Raw genomic sequence first — 19,202 nt, 5'->3', positions numbered from 1 at the left:
CTCACAACAGGGCTTTTAGTGTGGCTGCCCCTGTTCTGTGGAATAGCACGCCCATTGAGATATGCATGTGCCCACTATCTGCACTGAACTAAAGACATATTTGCTCCAACAAGTTTTCCCAGCTGGATAAATGAGTCTTTACAGTAAGTATCTACTTGTCAGGATTTTAGTTTTGTTTTAAATGTTATCTGTTAACAATAATTATTATAGTGTTCTGCACAGAACAGCCAATTTATTGGATTCACGTAGGTTACAATATTCCCCAATATTAATGGGAACACTTCTTATTGATGATACTTTGCCGTGATATAGACATGGGTGACTTGAGACTTTTGGGGAGTACATCTGGAAATCTAAAGAACTGCCGTGAGAATCACAAGACACTCATTTCACAGAAGCAAAAGTAGCTCAGAACATCCCTTGCAAAGCCAGGCAAACCAATAGAGATCTGAAGAGGTAGAACTATTTTCCCTCAACAATAAATGGTGTTCCACTACTCTTTAACTCATATATAGCCTTAAAATGGATTTATTCACTATTAAACAGGGAGTGACATAGCCCTCTTTTATTCTAAGAAGAAATAAAAATGTATGCTGAAAACTTTAGCTACTGATTATGCTCTATTAAACAAGTTTCATTGCCTTATCATAGTAATTAATTTTTCTGCATCACATTAATAGTATTCTTATCATTACTGAAATGATAATGCAGTTTGAAAACAGAAACTGCCACATGATCAGTTATATTATTCTTGACACCATAGACACAAAACTTCTTCTTTTTTAATGCTACAGTAAGACTGGTACCATTGCATTTGGATCGCTGCTGGTTACTTCAATACCAAACAATGCTTGTAGATGGGCAATATTTCAAAGTGTTGTGTATTTTCCAAAGCAGATACATTGTGAAAACTACGTAAAGAAAGTAGCAGAATTTTTCAATTTTTAAAAATACTTATTTCTCAAATATTTTTGTCAAGCTAAAATATCACCTAATATTGTAGAAGCTAATTAAGATAGTACTACCTTCTTAGGCAAACACAGATCACAGGCAGCCTGAGGATATTAATTACATTGGTAAATTTCACTAAGAGCGGGAATGATGCTTGTGATGAGTAAGGCTGAAAGGGTGCCGAGATGTATTATTGGCAGGCAAAATTTCATTAAATGAACAGTCAACGTCTTACGAAAGCAGAGGGTGAGAAAGGTGATAAATCATGAACCTTAAAAGGCCAACCCAGTTCCTGAAGAAAAAATGGTATAGCCTTATCAGAGGCCACTGACTGACACTGCCTACACTGCCTATGGATTAATTAATACCACTCCATATCATTATTACAATTAACTGGTCGGGTAACATCTAATCCTTGGGTGCATGTGAATAAGCTCTTTTGATGCCAGGCACTGAGATAAAGAAAACAGAATAAAATGAATGAATAATATCAGAACGTACACCCTCATTCCCTTGGAAGACATGATTCAGGTAAAGGTAAAGGGACCCCTGAACATTAGGTTCAGTCGTGGCCGACTGTGGGGTTGCGGCGCTCATCTCGCTTTATTGGCCAAGGGAGCCGGCATACAGCTTCCGAGTCATGTGGCCAGCATGACTAAGCCGCTTCTGGCACACCTCAGCAGCGCACGGAAACACCATTTACCCACCCACCGGAGCGGTACCTATTTATCTACTTGCACTTGACGTGCTTTCGAACTGCTAGGTTGGCAGGAGCAGGGACCGAGCAATGGGAGCTCACCCCGTCGCGGGGATTCAAACCGCTGACCTTCTGATCGGCAAGTCCTAGGCTCTATGGTTTAACCCACAGAGCCACCCGCGTCCCTAACATGATCCAGGTAAGGTAAAATAAAACAGTAATGATAAAGCAGCCTGCAAGAACCGCAACACAAGTAGCTTTAGTTTAAAGCATAATTGCAACCAGAGCCCACCATTTTGTGCCCAGAAGTCTAATCCTCCCATAAAATGTCTTGGTTAGAACTGCTGGTTAAGTGAAGAGGGCAATCTGTCTGCATCTCTGCAGCGTGCCATAACTTTCTCTCACCATTGAAGAGGTACGACTCAGGGTGATACCCATGGAGACGGGAGTGGACTTTCACATGCATGGGAGGACTTTACCTTCAACTCCTTCCTTTAGTCCCCTCTGATCCTCTAAATCTGCAACTTTGTGGGGCATCGAAGGTTGCAGGGGACAGGAGAGGAAGTGCGAAGTCTTGTCCTATGCATAGATCTCTTTTCTACAAATGAGCTGACAATATTGGATGTCGCCATAGTGCATAGCTGTCAACTTACAGATTTGAAAATAAGGGACCAGCAGCCTTGAAAATAAGGGACCAGCAGCCAAAATAAGGGACCTGCAGCCTCACCTGTTCCAGGCACTCCAGTCTTCCTGTCCTCCTGCAGTCTGGTCAAACTCATGCTGGTAGCTTCGAGAACACTTTGTAACCAGAGGTTCAACTGAATAGAATCTGAATCACAATAGAGGCTGCACCACAAGGCCTATGCAGCCTCAACTTAAGATGGCTCCCCGGCCTGGCTTTGCACTGCAAAGTTTGCAGCAGCACGTGCAACAAAATGGCGTCCAGCATTCAAAACCCCCCTCAGCTTGCATTAACTAGCCACACACAAGGCATGCAAGCTCCACCCCCCAGTCGTTCTTAGACTTCTTATTGGATGAGCAACGCAGCCAAGCAACACAGTTGGAGCCTCCCTCCTCCCTGGCTGGCAGGGAGGGAGGGAGGGAGAGGAGCTGCTTCCTTTGAAATTTAAGGGGCATTATTTAAGGGACATCTATCAATAAGGGACAGCAGCGGGACATGGCGCTGGAATAAGGGACTGTCCCTTCAAATAAGGGACACTTGACAGCTATGCCATAGTTTCTAATTAAACCTGAGCACTGACATTTCATTAAAAAACCCCAACAAAAAATGAAAGATACACCAAGTCTAGGGATGTTGGTGCCCACATAACTGTACTCACATAGACCTTATAATTTCAACCTGCCTGGAAAAGGGATTAACACTTTATTTATTCAATTTCTAGCAGGATTCGGTGTATTATTTTAACAGAGCAACTGAAAATCCCACTACAGATCCATTTTAACTTTCATTTGTCCTTTCTTTTAAAGCTATACATAAATTCCTTGCAACTAAACACATATATGGCAATGGTGGGGTTAAACTTGTCACAGACATTTTAATACTGAAGATTTCATTTAATTTATGGCAGATATATTTTCAAGGAGGAAAATGCTGATGCTATCTTGGTTATAAGCTTTGCCAGTGAAATGATTTAGATAGTTTTTTTTCTTTCCATGCAGTATCAGAATAAGACCGTTCCTTGAGAGCAATGAATTATAGCTGACACTTCAAACCTATTTTGTCTGTATCTTCTACTTCAGAAAAATGAGAAAACATAAATATTTATTCTATATATATAGAAGAGACACAAGACTCTGATAAAAATGATTCATTATGGGATGATGAGTAATTGTTACCTATGCCATTGTCAGAATAACAAAGGGCATAACAGATTTGGCCATTTTTAATTGGAAGATACCAAAGATTACTGAACAAAACAGCAATAATTTCATAATACTAGAATGATAGTATTAGCATAATGAAACTCTAAAAAGCACAGGAATTGAGTTATTTAATTCACATGTTGAACAAGTGACATAGGACAATATGCCATTACAGAGAAGAAAGATATCACTCTGTGTACCAGAACTAACGTCTAGACATTACTGGGCGTTAGCAAACTTTATTTATTATCAAGAATGCTCTGGAATAGTTTTCTTGGAAGTGTTATGGTACAATCATAGCTCAGTGGGAGAGTGTCATGTTTTACATGAATAAGCTCTTAAACTCAATCCCTGGCAACTCCAGGTAAAAGGACAGGTTAGAAGGTGATGTGGAAGACCTACTTACATACCTACATATTGTATTGTAATACATTTTCAAGCAACTTCTTCTTTTTGCTTTTTTGGATTTCATTTCTTTCCCTTGTTTGTCCACTGAAAAATTTCAATAAAATATTTTTAAAACAACTCTTGTGATTTTCATTCATCTTTCCTCAGGTGTGGCCAGTGGAAGGACTTTTTGACTTCCTGTTTGGTTTGTGGCATGTTCCTTGGCTCACTTACTTGTACCAACCAGATTTATCTACTGTGCAAAGATCTTTCTGTATGGCATACTGGATTGCATAAATTGATCTCTGGATGCTGATTCCCCTGACTTGCTAGAGGGGAACCAACTAAGGGGAGGGGTTTGTTGGTCCTTTTCAGCACCAGGAGTTACATCATGTTTACATTTCGTACTCGAGAACCAAATCTTGTTACCCACAGTGGCCAAGCAAATGCTTCCTGGAAGCCCAAATGCAGAGCACAAGATAACTCTCCCATTGTTGCCCCCAGTAACTGCTGTTCAGAGACAAAATTCTATTGATCCTGAAGGTTTGATGCAGCCATCTTCAGTAGCAGGGATGTATAGACCTGTCCTCCATGAATTGTCTAATCCCCTTCTTTCAAGACATCTAACCTAGTGGCCATCATCACTTCTCGTGGGAATGAATTTTGTAATTTGATTACAAGCTTCCTCACAATAATGATCTTTCAGGTGTGGGAGAGGCTCTTAAACTTCTGCTTGTTAGTTTCATGACATAATCCTGAATTCTAGTATTATGAGAGAGTAACACTATCCATTCTTTTCCCCGTGCATAATTTTTTAAACCCCACAATGTCTCCAGATGGTTTACGGGGTTTTTTAGCAGCAACAATAACAGTAACTTTACAAGCAGCCCACAGAAAAGTAAATGTAGATGAATACTCCTAGGCGATGCCTGGGTATGAGCCATTCTCTCATATATATATCACCGGTTAAGTCATTCATTGTGTGCTGAAGGGCTCACTTAAATTCTTGTGGGACAGTAAGGAAAACAAGAATGGTTGTGTTTTCATTCCAAGTTCTCTCATTATCAGACCACACATGAGAAATCAGACAATTCTAGTATAAATTTTCCAAGGCATATCTTTATCTTTATCCAGGAGAACTTGACAGATTATCAATCAGAAAGAATAATCCAAAATTATTAGCATTTAACATTCTTAATTGCCTGCATAGCTTTAACTATACAATAGATGTTTGTGTCATCTAAATAGAATGCACTATAACATTCCATGAAATATGATTTCTAACCAATGAATGCCAATTTCTATTTGCCTTTAATTTCCTCTCAATACTAAGTTCATCAGAGTGTGACAATTAATTAACTTAATTAAGCTAACAATTATGCTCTTTCATAGGTCAATATGTAGAGCTACTCAGATTAATAGTGCAGCTTGTAAAGTTAATCTTCTTGTATAATGCAAATGACACTAAGTCATGTATTAAATACCTCCTTGAGTAGTAGAAGAAATTGGACTAAGTGTACTTTAAAGAAAGGCAGAGACTGTGAAAAGGTTAAATAAAGACAAATGCCCCGGATTTGTGAAAATGTTTTAACAGAAGTAATTCATATTTAAACTAGAAGTCTTCCAATTCAGCTACCTCAGCTTAAACATGCATACTAATAAATTAACTTGCAAGGCAATATTGTTTTTTCTTGCTTTCTCATACATTTTTTATTTAAATGATTGCTGTAACACAATTTCGAGTTGCTTTTTATCATTTAAAAAGAACACAACAGCATTCTAAATGGGGGAAGAGGGAAATTGATTTTTTAAGAAGAGGAACATGACTAAGAAAACCAAACTAAACCAAACCAAACCAAACTGCAATTTCATTCATTACAGGCAGAGAGATGAGTTAAAAGCTGCAAGTCGAAAGGGCAGGAAATCCATCTACGGTTAATGGCTGGCCCTTCATGGCTCAATTTTAGTCCCATCTTCCTTACTGTACCATAATGCATGAATAGAAGATACAGCAGTGATAGAAATAGTGTTGATGTGTGAAGGCAGAAATACTTGTTATATAGTAAGTCAATATATTTATACCCAGCCCTCCAAATAAACATTTCCAGGATGGCTGAGAAACTAATGTTGAGTGGAAACAACTGTCCTTTAAAATGCTGATTCCAATTAACAGAGCAGATAATATTTGTGCTAACTTTTGCTCAGAGTAGAAACATGGAAATTAATGTGGTATGGAATACTCTACTGATTGCCAGACTGGTTTATGCTCACCATTGGAAATGTTAAGATATATATTTGAAACTAGAATGGCTGGAAAAATTATGGGATTCTCTTTAATTCATTAAACCGTAAATCTCCAGATGCATTTAAACTTTTTAATGAAATATAGAACCCAGTAGAGGTATATTTTAATATAAAGAACACCATGTCACTGGATTATGGTTGATGTGACTGGTTAAACCCTATATAGAGCTTAATATTCTGTCTATTGTAAATAACTTTTACTAACTTTTTTTACTAACTTTTACTAACTTTTATTCAGGAGTAGACCCATTTAAATTAATGGCCATGAGTAACTTTGGCCCATTAATTTCAATGGGTCTACTCCTGAGTAAAAGTTAGTTGACTTGTCAAGTTAATATCATAATTCTTATTTCTGTGCAGCTGACAAGGCAGGAAGTAAAGAGGCCAGTGGGGACTTCTAACCATATAATGTCTATTCAGATTTTAACAGATCATGCTAGGTGCCGGGTTAAAGGAGAGAGATAAAGAGGACAGACAAGGCCAAGTTTGCATATAACCCTAATTTGTGGTTTATTTAGCAAACCACAAGTGAACCACAAATTGTCCCACAGCAAGGTCTACAGGAGGGGGTAGGGTGTTTAGCGAGGTCTACAGAAATGTGGGTGTTAGTCAACAAAGGAAGCAGGGGCACAGGCCCTAGTAATAATAATATGAATGCTAAAGGTCCTTGTTAGCTATTAGCTCAGTTGCTTAGATATTATGGAATATTATGTTTTTTGGGGTTTTTTTTTTAAAAAGCTTGGTTTCTAAGTTATGGGGCTGTTGACATGCTATGGGGCTGTTGACAGGTTCAGCTGGGAAAGGGATTCATAGCAGCAGTGAATTGTCAAGAAAGCACATGTGAATTCTGTGGTTATCAATGTGCTAAGAGAGTAATGTTCATGAGTAGTGTGTGTATTTGCATGTTGGGGGAGAAAGTGTAGACACCAAAAAATTAAGTCTTCCAATTTCCAATCACTTCTATAGAGTTTTTTTGTGATACGTTCTAATATTACCACAACAGATGTAGAAAATTTATATTCAGAACCACACAGTAAAATCAAGTTTGGGCAGTACAACGCTATTTGTATTCTCCACTCAAATACTAGAAAGAAATACCTTCATCTTCCAGTACTGGTACCAGAATTGTAAAATTGCACACAGTGATTGTAATCAATCCAGCAGAATGTAGCAATTACACCCATAAACCAGTGTAGAAGAATATTTAAAACAGTATGAAACAATAGCAAAAATTACAACAAGAAATAAGTGTTATCATGCTGTACAGAACATAACAGATACTGCTTTCAGAAGTCATTTTGTAAATATAATCATTATTGAGCTTTCTATTAGTTTTTGTAATTTAGTGTTCTGGCCTTACAGTGGAAATAATGGGGCAAGGATTTGTAGCTGGGATTTATGTTTGCTTTTTAACATTTTCATTAATGGAAAGGAAGAGAAGAGCAGGAAAACTGCACAACTTAAAGGAAGAAGGGAATGTTAGCTTTTTGCAGACTGCAAGCAGTTAAAGAATATCATAAACACATGATGGTCAAGCCATGAAATGGGATATAAAATTTAGTGTGTGCTCTGTATCAAGTCACAAAGATTTTATCTGAAATATATTCTATTTTAATACACATTAAGGCCGCAGATGAGAAATGTTCTCAACAAAATTGGGGAAAGGATCTACAGAGGGAAATTTCTCCAAATGTTTGGTGTTTGCTTTTTTGAAACTGGAAGGCTGAGCTCAATGTTGAGAGAGGGGGAGAGAGAGAGGGGGGCAAGGGCATTAAACACTTAAATAAGATCTATAATGTTGGAAACAGTAACTTATCATATTGTACTGAAACCAAATTGATCTGCACTGTACTGTACACTTCTTTCACATATGGTGCATATATTCCAGAACCCAAGCATTTTACAAAAAAGGCTAATATAGGATGGGTAGGCAAATTAAGACCCGGGGCCCAGATCTGGCCCAATCACCTTCTAAATAAATGCTTTTATTTAAAATACATCTCTGGGTTATTTGTGGGGCATAGTAATTTGTTCATTTTTTCTTCAAAATCTAGTCCGGCCCCCCACAAGGTCTGAGGGACAGTGGATCGGTCCCCTGCTGAAAAAGTTTGCTGACCCCAGTAATATAGCTTGAACTATGTGCATAATTTATTCATTTTATACCAGGTTTTGCATCTAGAAAGAAACCCAATGTGGTATGGAATGCTCTACTGATTGCCAGACTGGTTTATGCTCACCACTGGAAACGTTAAGATATATATTTGAAACTAGAATGGCTGGAAAAATCATGGGATTCTCTTTAATTCATTAAACCGTAAATCTCCAGATGCATTTAAACCTTTTAATGAAATATAGAACCCAGTAGAGGTATTTTTTAATATAAAGAACACCTCACAATAATTTCATAATTATCTGTCTATGTATTTCTAATAATATAACCAAATCAGTAATTTTTGATATAACTGTAAAAACTACTCTGAAAATTTATTATTCCAAGAATGAAACCTTCATCTGGTTGTAAATATTAAGATTATACCAGCAAGAATGAGTCTTTCTGTAAAAAAAAAAAAGACTTAAATCAAGTCTTACTGACTAGTGATTTAAATCAAATCCACCCTGATGGTACCTAGTACAGAAGGGGTTGGGAACCTGTAGACCTACAGATTTAGAACTCCCATAAACCTCAGTTAGCACTGCCAATAGCCAGGGATAATGGGAGTTGTGGTCCAGCAACATCTGAGGTGCCTCTGGTTCCCCAGCCCTGTGCTACCAACTGAATTAGAGAAAATGACCACCAGAAGTTGTATCTGGAGGCTGCAGCCCAAATCATAAAATGCTCCAAGAATGCAAAAAATGACCACCCATAAGCTAATTATAACCACTGCCAAACCCTAAATAAAGGAATCTTACAGTAGCCGTCAAAAACACTTTGCTCCAAAGCAACAATTATTATACTAGAACTGTAGAAGGCATCATGCAGAATTCACTGTATTATTTTGAAAACCTTTGTAAGTGTAGGACACACTAATTTGCAATATACCAATATTTGCACATTTCCCATCTTGAATGTTTTATGGCTTCTTTATTCACAGTAGAATCTATTTGAACCATTTTAATCAACATCTCAGGTCCTTGCAGTAGCCCAAAGTTTGAGGCCAGTCAAAGAAGAAATTGCAGTATGAATTTAAGCAGTCTAATGACTGCAATACTTAAAACAAGTAAAAAAAATAATGTTTGGTGTCTTCATTTTTTTTTTTTTTTAATCTATTAATGCAAGTTCTGGTTTCTGCTGTAAATATCACCAAGGCAAAGGAGGCTTAACAAATACTGATTGTTAAGGAACAAATGTGACAAGTGGTAAAAATTTAAAATAAAACAATTAAACAGCTGTCATCTATACATACAGATTAAAAAATATTTGCCCATATCTGCAATACTGCAACCAAATGTTTCCACCTCTTTCAAAGGCTAATATAAGAGATAAAATGTCTCAAAGGAAATATGCCAAACCTTGTGCAGAAGGAGGTACGCTTAAGCCCAGTTGATTTCAACGGATTGAGGCATGCTTCATTCAGCACAGGACTGGGCTATAAGTTGCTTGTGGAGTATGTAACAACATTATTAGCAATAGTAGTTTATTTATATGCTACTTTCCCATAATTGTGCTAACTTAGGAAGATGACATATCATCACCCATTAAAAAGCATAATCCGTAATTGCTGTGAAGAGGTTGCAGTGCCACAAGCACAAGCACGGAATGCCTATTGGACCAGGAACAGAGTCAAAAATATACTTTGATACTTTCCCATTAGATTAGCCTTCATGTTTTGCACAGATCTTGTATATGAAAGTTGCATGCAGAAAGCCAAAATAACAGCATATGCATACCAGTTTTCCATAATGTAGTCATTTTCTGTTTCACAATGCAGCTATGCAGATTATGAAATAGTATATACTATTGTGAAATAGAAGATTAAATTCTATAGGTTGGTTGAATCCAGGGATATGCACACCAAAAGTTCCAAGCAGAAGTTGCTTTCTCTACCCATTTATTTTGTTAACTGGACAATAGGGCAGAATAGACTAAGCTGGGGCATATGATCACTGGAAGGGGTAAAGATTTTATCTGTGCATTTGGCAACGGGTGTTTAGTTGCACTGCTCTTTTTAACATTAATTTGCACACAGAAAACACCACACACATTTAAAATAGTTTTCTGCCTTGAAAAATAACCTGCTGAATCCATCCAATATTGCAGCTTTAACGGCTACAGCTATAACTAAGCACAAAGAATGAAGGCCAACAATGTAAAGGCCTGTTTTCCAGTCTCTCAAAGGTAAGAATTTTAAGTGAGGAACTTTTCAATTATAGTCCTGGAGAGAAACAAGGAAATGTAAGGAAGCCAAACCACAAGCCTAAAGGATGATAGGCAGCAATTGCCAATTCCAGCTTTCCGTGTACAAGGAACTCCAACATCAGACAGAGCTAGAATGAGGAGGATGATACAACCTCTAGCGAAGGGAGAAAACAGGACAGGACAGTAACTGCATTTGAGTGGCTTCAGGGTTGTTGTTGTTGTTTAATAGCTCCAAACACTTAACAGTAGTAGAAAGAGGTTAAGGATGGAGTAGAAAGGTCAGTTCCTATTCAGTTCTATCCAGACAAGCTTGAGTGTAGGTGAGACGGCTTGCACACAAAAGTCCCTGTGAGCAACCCAAACCCTCACTTCCAACAGAGACCTATCCAGTCAATCCACTCCAGTTTATAAAACCAAAGTTTAATAGTTGGCCACTAAAATGTATAGATCTACGGAGACCTTCCACCAGCATCCAAATGGTCCTCGCAGGAAACTTCTCAAATGATTCAAAAATACTTTTGTGGCTGAGCTGCAGATCTGTTCCTGTCAACCTCTCATCCCCCCCACAGACGAGTACAAATGGGAGTCCCCAGAAAGCAAGGGTTTAGGATAGTACTAGAGTTATTTAATGTTGCTCTTCTTTCTTCCCAAGACTCTTACTTGCGCATTTTAGCCCTAAATCTATAGACTGAAGTTTCATTATTTCAGTGAATTCTTTTATTATACTTTGAAAGCTAAGAGTTTGGCTAAGTGAGAAGATTATAGCAGCCAGAAGTCATTGCCAAGCTTACCTTTCATCAGAATTCTGAAATCTATGTGGATAGATTTACTAAGTAAAATCCTCTGAGCTAGCTTTTTCATGACATGTAATTTCATCTCCAAAAACTGGTCTACTCAAGCAACATTATATGAGTGAACCTATGTGACTACTGTGGACATCAGAAATTGATTTTACATGCTATCAAGTATTGGAAAATTGGATACCTGAGGAGAAGAGAAAGAGCAGAAAGAACAGCCTTCCTAAATGGTAGAATTCACCCAATTTTACTTCAGCACATGAACTTGTTTTATAGGTGGATAGTCACTTTCTGGGAAGTCTGACACGTGGTTTAGTTTCACTGCTTTCTTGAAACAGAATCAAACCAATACAAAAATAAATAATGAATGAATAAGAATAGGAGAAAACCTCTTAAGAGTCCAATAGTCAGTTCATTAACAGAATAGACACGGGATGTCCTACCTCTTCTGGATATGTCTGTGCCACCGATACCAGCTGTTCAGAGCTACTTCTTGAGGTGGAGGGTACAACATTAGTTGAGGCCTCTGATAGCACCTCATTTGACGGCTCGGAGTCCTGAGTGCAACAGAGACAAATAGACTCCTCAGTAGTGTGCTGAGGTGACTGAAGGTATGGACACAACAAATCTCTATATTTTGAAAATATATTCTAAGCTTCATTTCCCCCCTTTCTGTTAAACTGAAACCATTTAGCCACTGTTTAATCAAAGCATTACGCATGAAACATGGGAATTCTGCATCCCACCCCGTGGTATAAGGAACATGAATACAGTATGTATAGTTAGAATATAGTTATTAGGTATTTTCCCTCTGAACCTCAAATACATAGTTCAACAAGTAACTTCAAGGAAGTACTGAACAAACATGGTATTTAAATGTTGCATATTACTTTAATGATATTAAGAAGAATCCATTCCCCCAATTGTTCTGAGTTTCTGAGTGAAATCTGAATTGGCCATAGAAATAAAACTTGATAGGAACTCAAGCTGTACTTGTGGCTAACACTCCATGTTAAGACTGAAGGCACAAGGGGGAAAAAACTGGACTGGGGGAACTTTACTACTATGCCAATTTATTGCTACAGGATCCATGATTGTAAAGGAATTGGAAACCTCTGAGATTTACTGCTCAAAAGTATAATATAACTTCTAGTTACCATTATAAGACTTTTAATGGCCTCCTGATAGTTTCTGCATTTATTAATGACCTGAATTTCTTCATGCAAAGTTTGCAATACCAGTATATTCTACTAGAAACAGGATCTTCAGAAAGAAGCGCCCTGTAAGAAATGTACAAGGCTTCAACACTTTAGAGTTTTATATGAAGTCCCCCAGCCCCTTAAATGGAAGCAGAGTGAAATGTAGGAATTATCTGGGTGAGAGAATGCTAGTAGGATGCTCTTGCAGCTTACTGGTTGCTATAGACATCCAGCTGCAGTGTGCATAAGAAAAATGAGAGTTTTAACAGTTCTGCTTCCTCGGTTGACTTCAAATCTGGAACAAAAATATTAATCTGCGACAAGGCGGTTGTTTGTTGCGCTGGTCCTTTCAACGTTTTAGATGCCATTACAAAGAATGCAAGCTATGCACATGTGATTAATCACTTTACTTCCATGCAGTCATTCATTAGAAAGAAATCAAGTGATGCATTGCTGAGCTTTCCCCCTTCCCATAAAGAATCAACTCTGAAAATAAAAGGCAGGTTTTAATGACAGTGCTGTTCAATCAACTGTTTTCGACCAAACTGTGACACACATAAACTAGGTTTCAAATGAAAGTGAAGCAGAATGATCCACACACATAAGAAGATCCAGCTGCCTGTGGATCTGCAGTTACAGATATCTGTTTCTTGCTAACACCAACACTGTCAGAAACACTTTCTCGTTCCACACGTCTGTCAGCTATTTGAAAATGTAGGATTATCCAATTAATCCTTTGCATTTCTTTCTCAACCACATCTTAGGATGCTAATTTTGTCTGCACAGAGCCAATGTAGCAAATCTCATTCATGGAACATACATAAATTTATACATGGAATACAACTATACCACCAGCATTCATGCTTGTTTGTATGGATTTCGTACATGCTTGGGAGCTAAGGCAGGGGGAGCATCAACAACCCCACTAACTTCCTTTCATCCAATGGAGCTAAACCAGCATTACTAAAAGTATAGGACAATTTTATAAACATAAATATATAGCTTTAGTACCATGCAAATACTTTCATTTGCATCATTCCATGGCAAAACTCTCACTTGTATATGGAAATATCCCTTACATAATTATTCAATCTATTTGTTTTGTTGCTTAAACAACGTAATGTTACAAGAGAGAGTCATATTTTCTGAGCAGCATACAGAAGACTGTATATCTGCTACCGTGTATCTTGTTAATAGAAGATATTGCTGTTACAGGATAAGAGATTTAACCTTTCACGAAAAAATTGTGGGTTGTATCCAGAGTGCTATGCAGATGTTCCAAGGATTTGTTAGCACAGTGGAACATTCTATCCTTCTCATCCCCTGTATGACCCCTACAGATGTTCTCCTAATCCTCCAGAGCAGATCTGAGAAGGGCATGAGGAGAGAAGTTCTGTTGTGCAAGTGTAAATCCTTGCACTAATGAATGAAACAAGTGCACTGCACACCCCTCTACATCTCAGGAACAACACAGAATAATGTAGAAAATATTTCGGGGGAAATTGGTCTATCAGTTCAATGCTGTTTACTCTGACTGGTAGCAGATTTTTCAGACTGGAGTCTTTCTCAGCCCTTCCTGGAGAGATGAGGTACTAAAAAGACCATTTGCATACAATTTATTTGCTCTACCACTGTCCTACGGCCTTTACTCAAAGTAAATTGGATCTCATCTTAGCATCCCCTATTCGCCTCTCTTCTCCTGCGTCTAACCTCTGCAGGCCTTGTTTCCAGTGCAGACCTGCATTCCTTGCACGCCACCCAGTACGGAACAAGGCACACAAAAAACAAGTGGAATACAGCTATGTAAATTTATTCTTGGTGATTATGCCACACAGAATATTGTTAACTCTATGGATTACTTTTATGGCCTGAAAATGTTTGCTAGCTAGAAACCATATAACTAGCAACTTTTTAAGAGTGTCAAATGCCTACACTGGTGGCTGCTAACCAAAAGTAAGTGGAAGATTCTGTGTGCATGCAAAAATGCTCCTCCACTCCACCTCACCCAAGACTTTGGGTTTGCTACCTTTCCCCTTCTGGCTGCACCCCCATATATCATTGAATTTCACCACACAGCGTCCTTGGAGCTTCAGAAGCTACTTTTCTAGGAGGGACAGGAATGCAACGGAAAAAGGGAATAGAAAAGCCTCCATGCAAGTTGATCGAATGAATTATCAAATACATATCACAGAGAAGTGCTGATGCTCAATGGAAGACAACAAATGTGAAATTAATCCTGAATGGTCTGCAGGCAGAAAATAAAATCTGGATGTATGAAGTGCTAAGTAATATTAAACCGTAAAGCTCTCAAGGTAACTGCATCTGGAAAAAAAGAGTAATAGCATGCTACAATACTCCTTTCACTTCTATTCAGGTCACAGTAAAAAGGTAAAGGATTCCTGGATGGTTGTCCAGTGAAAGGTGACTATGGGGTTGCGGCGCTCCTCTCACTTTCAGGCTGAGAGAGCCGGCATTTGTCCACAGACAGCTTTCCGGGTCATGTGGCCAGCATGACTAAACTGCTTCTGGCACAATGGAACACAGTGACGGAAACCAGAGTACACAGAAACACGATTTACTTCCTGCCACAGCAGTACCTATTTATCTACTTGCACTGGCATGCTTTCGAACTGCTAGGTTGGCAGGAGCTGGGAAAGAGCAACAGGACTCATAGCAAGAAAACTTAGTGAGTAGACTCTGAGGGGTCCATTAAAAGACAATACAAGTCAGCCCAAACCTAAGGATGTATGATAACACTGAAGTTATTTGTTTGTTCGTTTTGGTGGGTCCGGGACATTTTTAAATTTGTAAGTTTTATTCAATATCAAGTCAACACTATTACATAACAGAGAGTCACTATATTGTGACCAATATATTGACATTCATAGACACCACCATCCACCCACCAACCAACCAACCAACCCATATAAAGGTCCCACAAACACACAAAGGGACACAAATAGTAAGGAGCAGAAAATGGGGGAGTGGGAGGAGACATTGCCTGGTGTATCTCTAAGTGTGCTAGGCCTCCACCATTTCTAATGACTATGACAATAAGAAAGCACTAAACTTTTGTCAGTTTTGATGGTGCAATCATGATTCTTTAAGGAATAATGTATATGTACACCACAAGTATAGGTCTTACAAACATAAAACGATACATATAAAATAAATGTTATGAAATTTCGAATTACTGTTTACATTCATATTTGTAAATAGCACAAAAACATACTTTTTTTAAAAAAATTGATGCTTCTGAAAAAAGGAAATTTCTCTCTCTGCAACATGATACATTTGAATATATTATGTTAACTCTTATCAGTTTTCATACATCATCCTTTACCCTGGATTCGGCTGAAAATTACGCAAGCCATAAATTAGCTTTAAACAAGCTTTGAATCAGGCTCGAGCTAGTTTTCAAATTAAAAAGCCGTCAGTATATTACAAGGTGCTGTCATTTTATTACCGCAATCAATTCAGTGTGGCCTGAGGTATAAGGAAAATGGATGCTGTCTTCATTTGCAAAGGGTTTATCTCCTGCACCAGGCTCTGAACTACTTGACTGCAGTAATGAATTGGGAACCAAAGTTACTAACAAAGACTTTTAAAAACAGCAAAGCTGAAGACAGTAGTTCGTTTTTAGAATCACATAATGGAAAAAAAGTCCTTTCTTGAAAGAAATGGCATGAAACCATTTCTTATAAAGTGGAAGGATAATGGAAAAAGAGCTACCACTTTTTTTTAGCACTAGTTATCTCAGTTTAAAATATTCTAAAAGTTCATTTTACAGCCTACTCTATTGCTCCCAGTTCCTGACATAATTTTTGAAGGACATTCATGAGAATCCTTTTCTACTGTATACTATAACAAAATTGTTCAGATGGATATAAGGAAGCACTGGTCTATTTGGACTTCCTTCTATTAAGATATGTGGAACAAAAAAGAAGCAGTTAGTACTAAAATTTGTAAACCGCTTTGAGATCCCCCCCCCCTTAATATCAAATGGTATAATTTTTTTGTGGAAAAAGTTTTTTTAACTAGATTGACAGAGGCTTCAGGTTTTGGAAGGAATAATCAGCAGGTACATAAATGCTTTACATTTATACTTTTTGTAGTTCCACAGTAATGTCCAAAGAGGAAACTGACTGGAAGAGATATGCAAGTTCATCATTGAATTACCCCTGGGAAAGTTCCACTATAGCATTAAAAGGGCAAGTCTCCAGATATCTGCTAGACACGCAGTGTTCAAACATGTGTTGATCATGTGAAGCCAATCAATTTTTCAACTATCACTGTATGATTGATTTCAAGGAAAGGTCTATCACTTTGCATGCAAAAGGTCACAGGTTTAATCCTTAGTATCTCTAGGTAGGGCTGTGAAAAATTCCTCTCTGAAACTGTGAAAAACTGCTGCCATCTCTGTAGACCAGCCATGGCCAAACTCAGCCCTCCAGCTGTTTTGGGACTACAACTCCCATCATCCCTAGCTAACAGGACCAATGGTCAGGGATGATGGGAATTGTGGTCCCAAAACATTTGGAGGGCTGAGTTTGGCCATGCCTGCTGTAGACCATACTGTGATGGATGAACCAATGGCAGCAAGCTATATTCCTCCACACATCTGAGTAAGTACACTTACTGTAGGTTTGGATAGTACAATGATGATGATGATGATTCCTTTATACATTCATAACCATACACCACAAGGTTTTTGAGACAAATATATACCTGTATATACCCAGTATACCTGAAGGAGCGTCTCCACCCCCATCATTCTGCCCAGACGCTGAGGCTGTTCCCTCACTGCAAGAAGTAAAGCTACAGGGAACCAGGCAGAGAGCCTTCTCGGTAGTGGCGCCCGTCCTGTGGAATGCCCTCCCATCAGATGTCAAAGAGATAAACAACTACCTGACATTTAGAAGACATCTGAAGGCAGCCCTGTTCAGGGAAGTTTTTAATGTGTGATATTTTAATGTATTTTTAATCTTTGTTGGAAGCCGCCCAGAGTGGCTGGGGAAACCCAGCCAGATGGGCAGGGTACAAATAAATTATTATTATTATTATTATTATTATTATTATTATTATTATTATTATTACTACTACTACTACTACTACTACTACTACTACCACTACAATACAACAAATACAAAATACATACAACAAAAAATCAAATTAAGTAAGAATAGTCATACATAAATATCTAGAAAGTTAAAACTTACAACCCTTCACATGACTACAGCATGACCCATCATTAAAAACAAACTAGCAAACAGCAAGAAGCAGACAAGAAAACATCCACAATTAAATGCCTGGGGGTAAAGAAAAATCATGATCTGGTGCCAGAAAGAGGGCTTGCTTCATTGGGGAAAGTATTCCGTAATGGGCTACTGAAAATGGTCCTCCGTCCTGCAGCCACCCCCTGTATTTCTACTGGAAGAAGTGCTCTGAAGAGAGCCTCTGATGAAGACCTAATGACCTGCATATGCAACCAAACTTGAAGCCACAGATCTCCGATTTGTTGTGGATGCTTCTTCAAGCCACAAATAAGGAGTTTTGTATGGGCCTGCACACGAGGTATGATAAACTGACATGTGGCAATGACATAGTATAAGTAGACATTGCAACCATATAGCAAACAGATATGCCAAAGTTGTGCAACTGTCTGTAGGACTTCGGTTCATCCTTCTCAGCCACTGCTCGCATGCCAGCACTTGTCACTCAATTTATTGTTGCACATTTTGACTATGCCTCATTTAGAAGAAAAGAGTACTACTGTCCTGCTGTAAATTGATCTCCACACCGGGTAACAGCTTTATTATTACTCTGGTTGTCACACTTATTTATGGTATTAAGAATAAAAACAAGCATTGGAAGTAAATGATCTTTCTGTGGAAAGGTCTTCCAAAATGTGTTACTTACACCCTTCTTTCTATGCTTATTTAGAAACAGGTTTGTCCTATAAGGTTGAAAAATACCAGGTGTGAGACAAGACAAAGCAGTCGTCCTATAAAATTGATTTAATGCAAGCTAGCTGAATGTTCCAATGCCATTTAGTTGTAAACTGCTAATACAGATCCTTTTATTAATACAGTGGAAGCCTAGCACAAAGAATATTTTATTACATCTAAGTCAGCAGCATTAAAATTGGGCCTGTTTATTAAAAAAGGAATGAAGAACCCAGCTACCACAGTTTAAGGGGCAAAATTAATCAGCAACCTTTTGCTGAGCTCACAGGAACTGAAAGGTCAAAACTAGTGCGGCTTCAAAAGCTCAGAAATTCTTCACTCTTTGTAAATTACAGGCACTGAAAATTATGCGGAGTGCTACTCTGCTAAAGTCACTGAAAATGCTTTAAGATGGGCTCTGCCCACAGTTGTATCCATGCTACGTAGGTTATATCTATGAAATGAATCTGAGAACTCAGACCTTTCTTTTTTATTATGTGTCTCCCTACTGATTAGCACAATCTTAAATACATTTCCACTTAAGCTGTTGGATGAATTTTGTATTCCAGACAAAAAACTAAAGTGTGTTTGCAAAAATAGCCCTATGATAGTGGTCCAGACCTAGGATAACGCAACAACATTGTGCATTGTTCTGCACCCTTGTATGGAACCTTATTGGGA

General features: G+C 38.2%; 1 protein-coding gene across 8 annotated transcripts in view; it reads right to left on the bottom strand.

Annotated features, from left to right (window-relative positions):
• PHF14 (PHD finger protein 14) overlaps positions 1–19,202 on the bottom strand; it is a 136,152-nt gene that overhangs the window by 21,000 nt on the left and 95,950 nt on the right. For 5 of the 8 annotated variants that reach the window (XM_083705255.1, XM_083705257.1, XM_083705256.1 and 2 more), the window contains one exon: positions 11,821–11,934. The exons of the other annotated variants lie outside the window; for them this stretch is intronic. In XM_083705255.1, the coding sequence (XP_083561381.1) occupies positions 11,821–11,934 (114 nt within the window). The remainder of the gene's footprint in view (positions 1–11,820; positions 11,935–19,202) is intronic. 8 annotated transcript variants of the gene reach the window in all.

Source organism: Podarcis gaigeae (genome assembly GCF_964106915.1).
Source record: "Podarcis gaigeae genome assembly, chromosome: 12".
NCBI lineage: Eukaryota > Metazoa > Chordata > Lepidosauria > Squamata > Lacertidae > Podarcis > Podarcis gaigeae.
The sequence above is the reverse complement of the archived record's forward strand: the minus strand, read 5'-3'. Positions and strand labels throughout refer to the sequence as shown.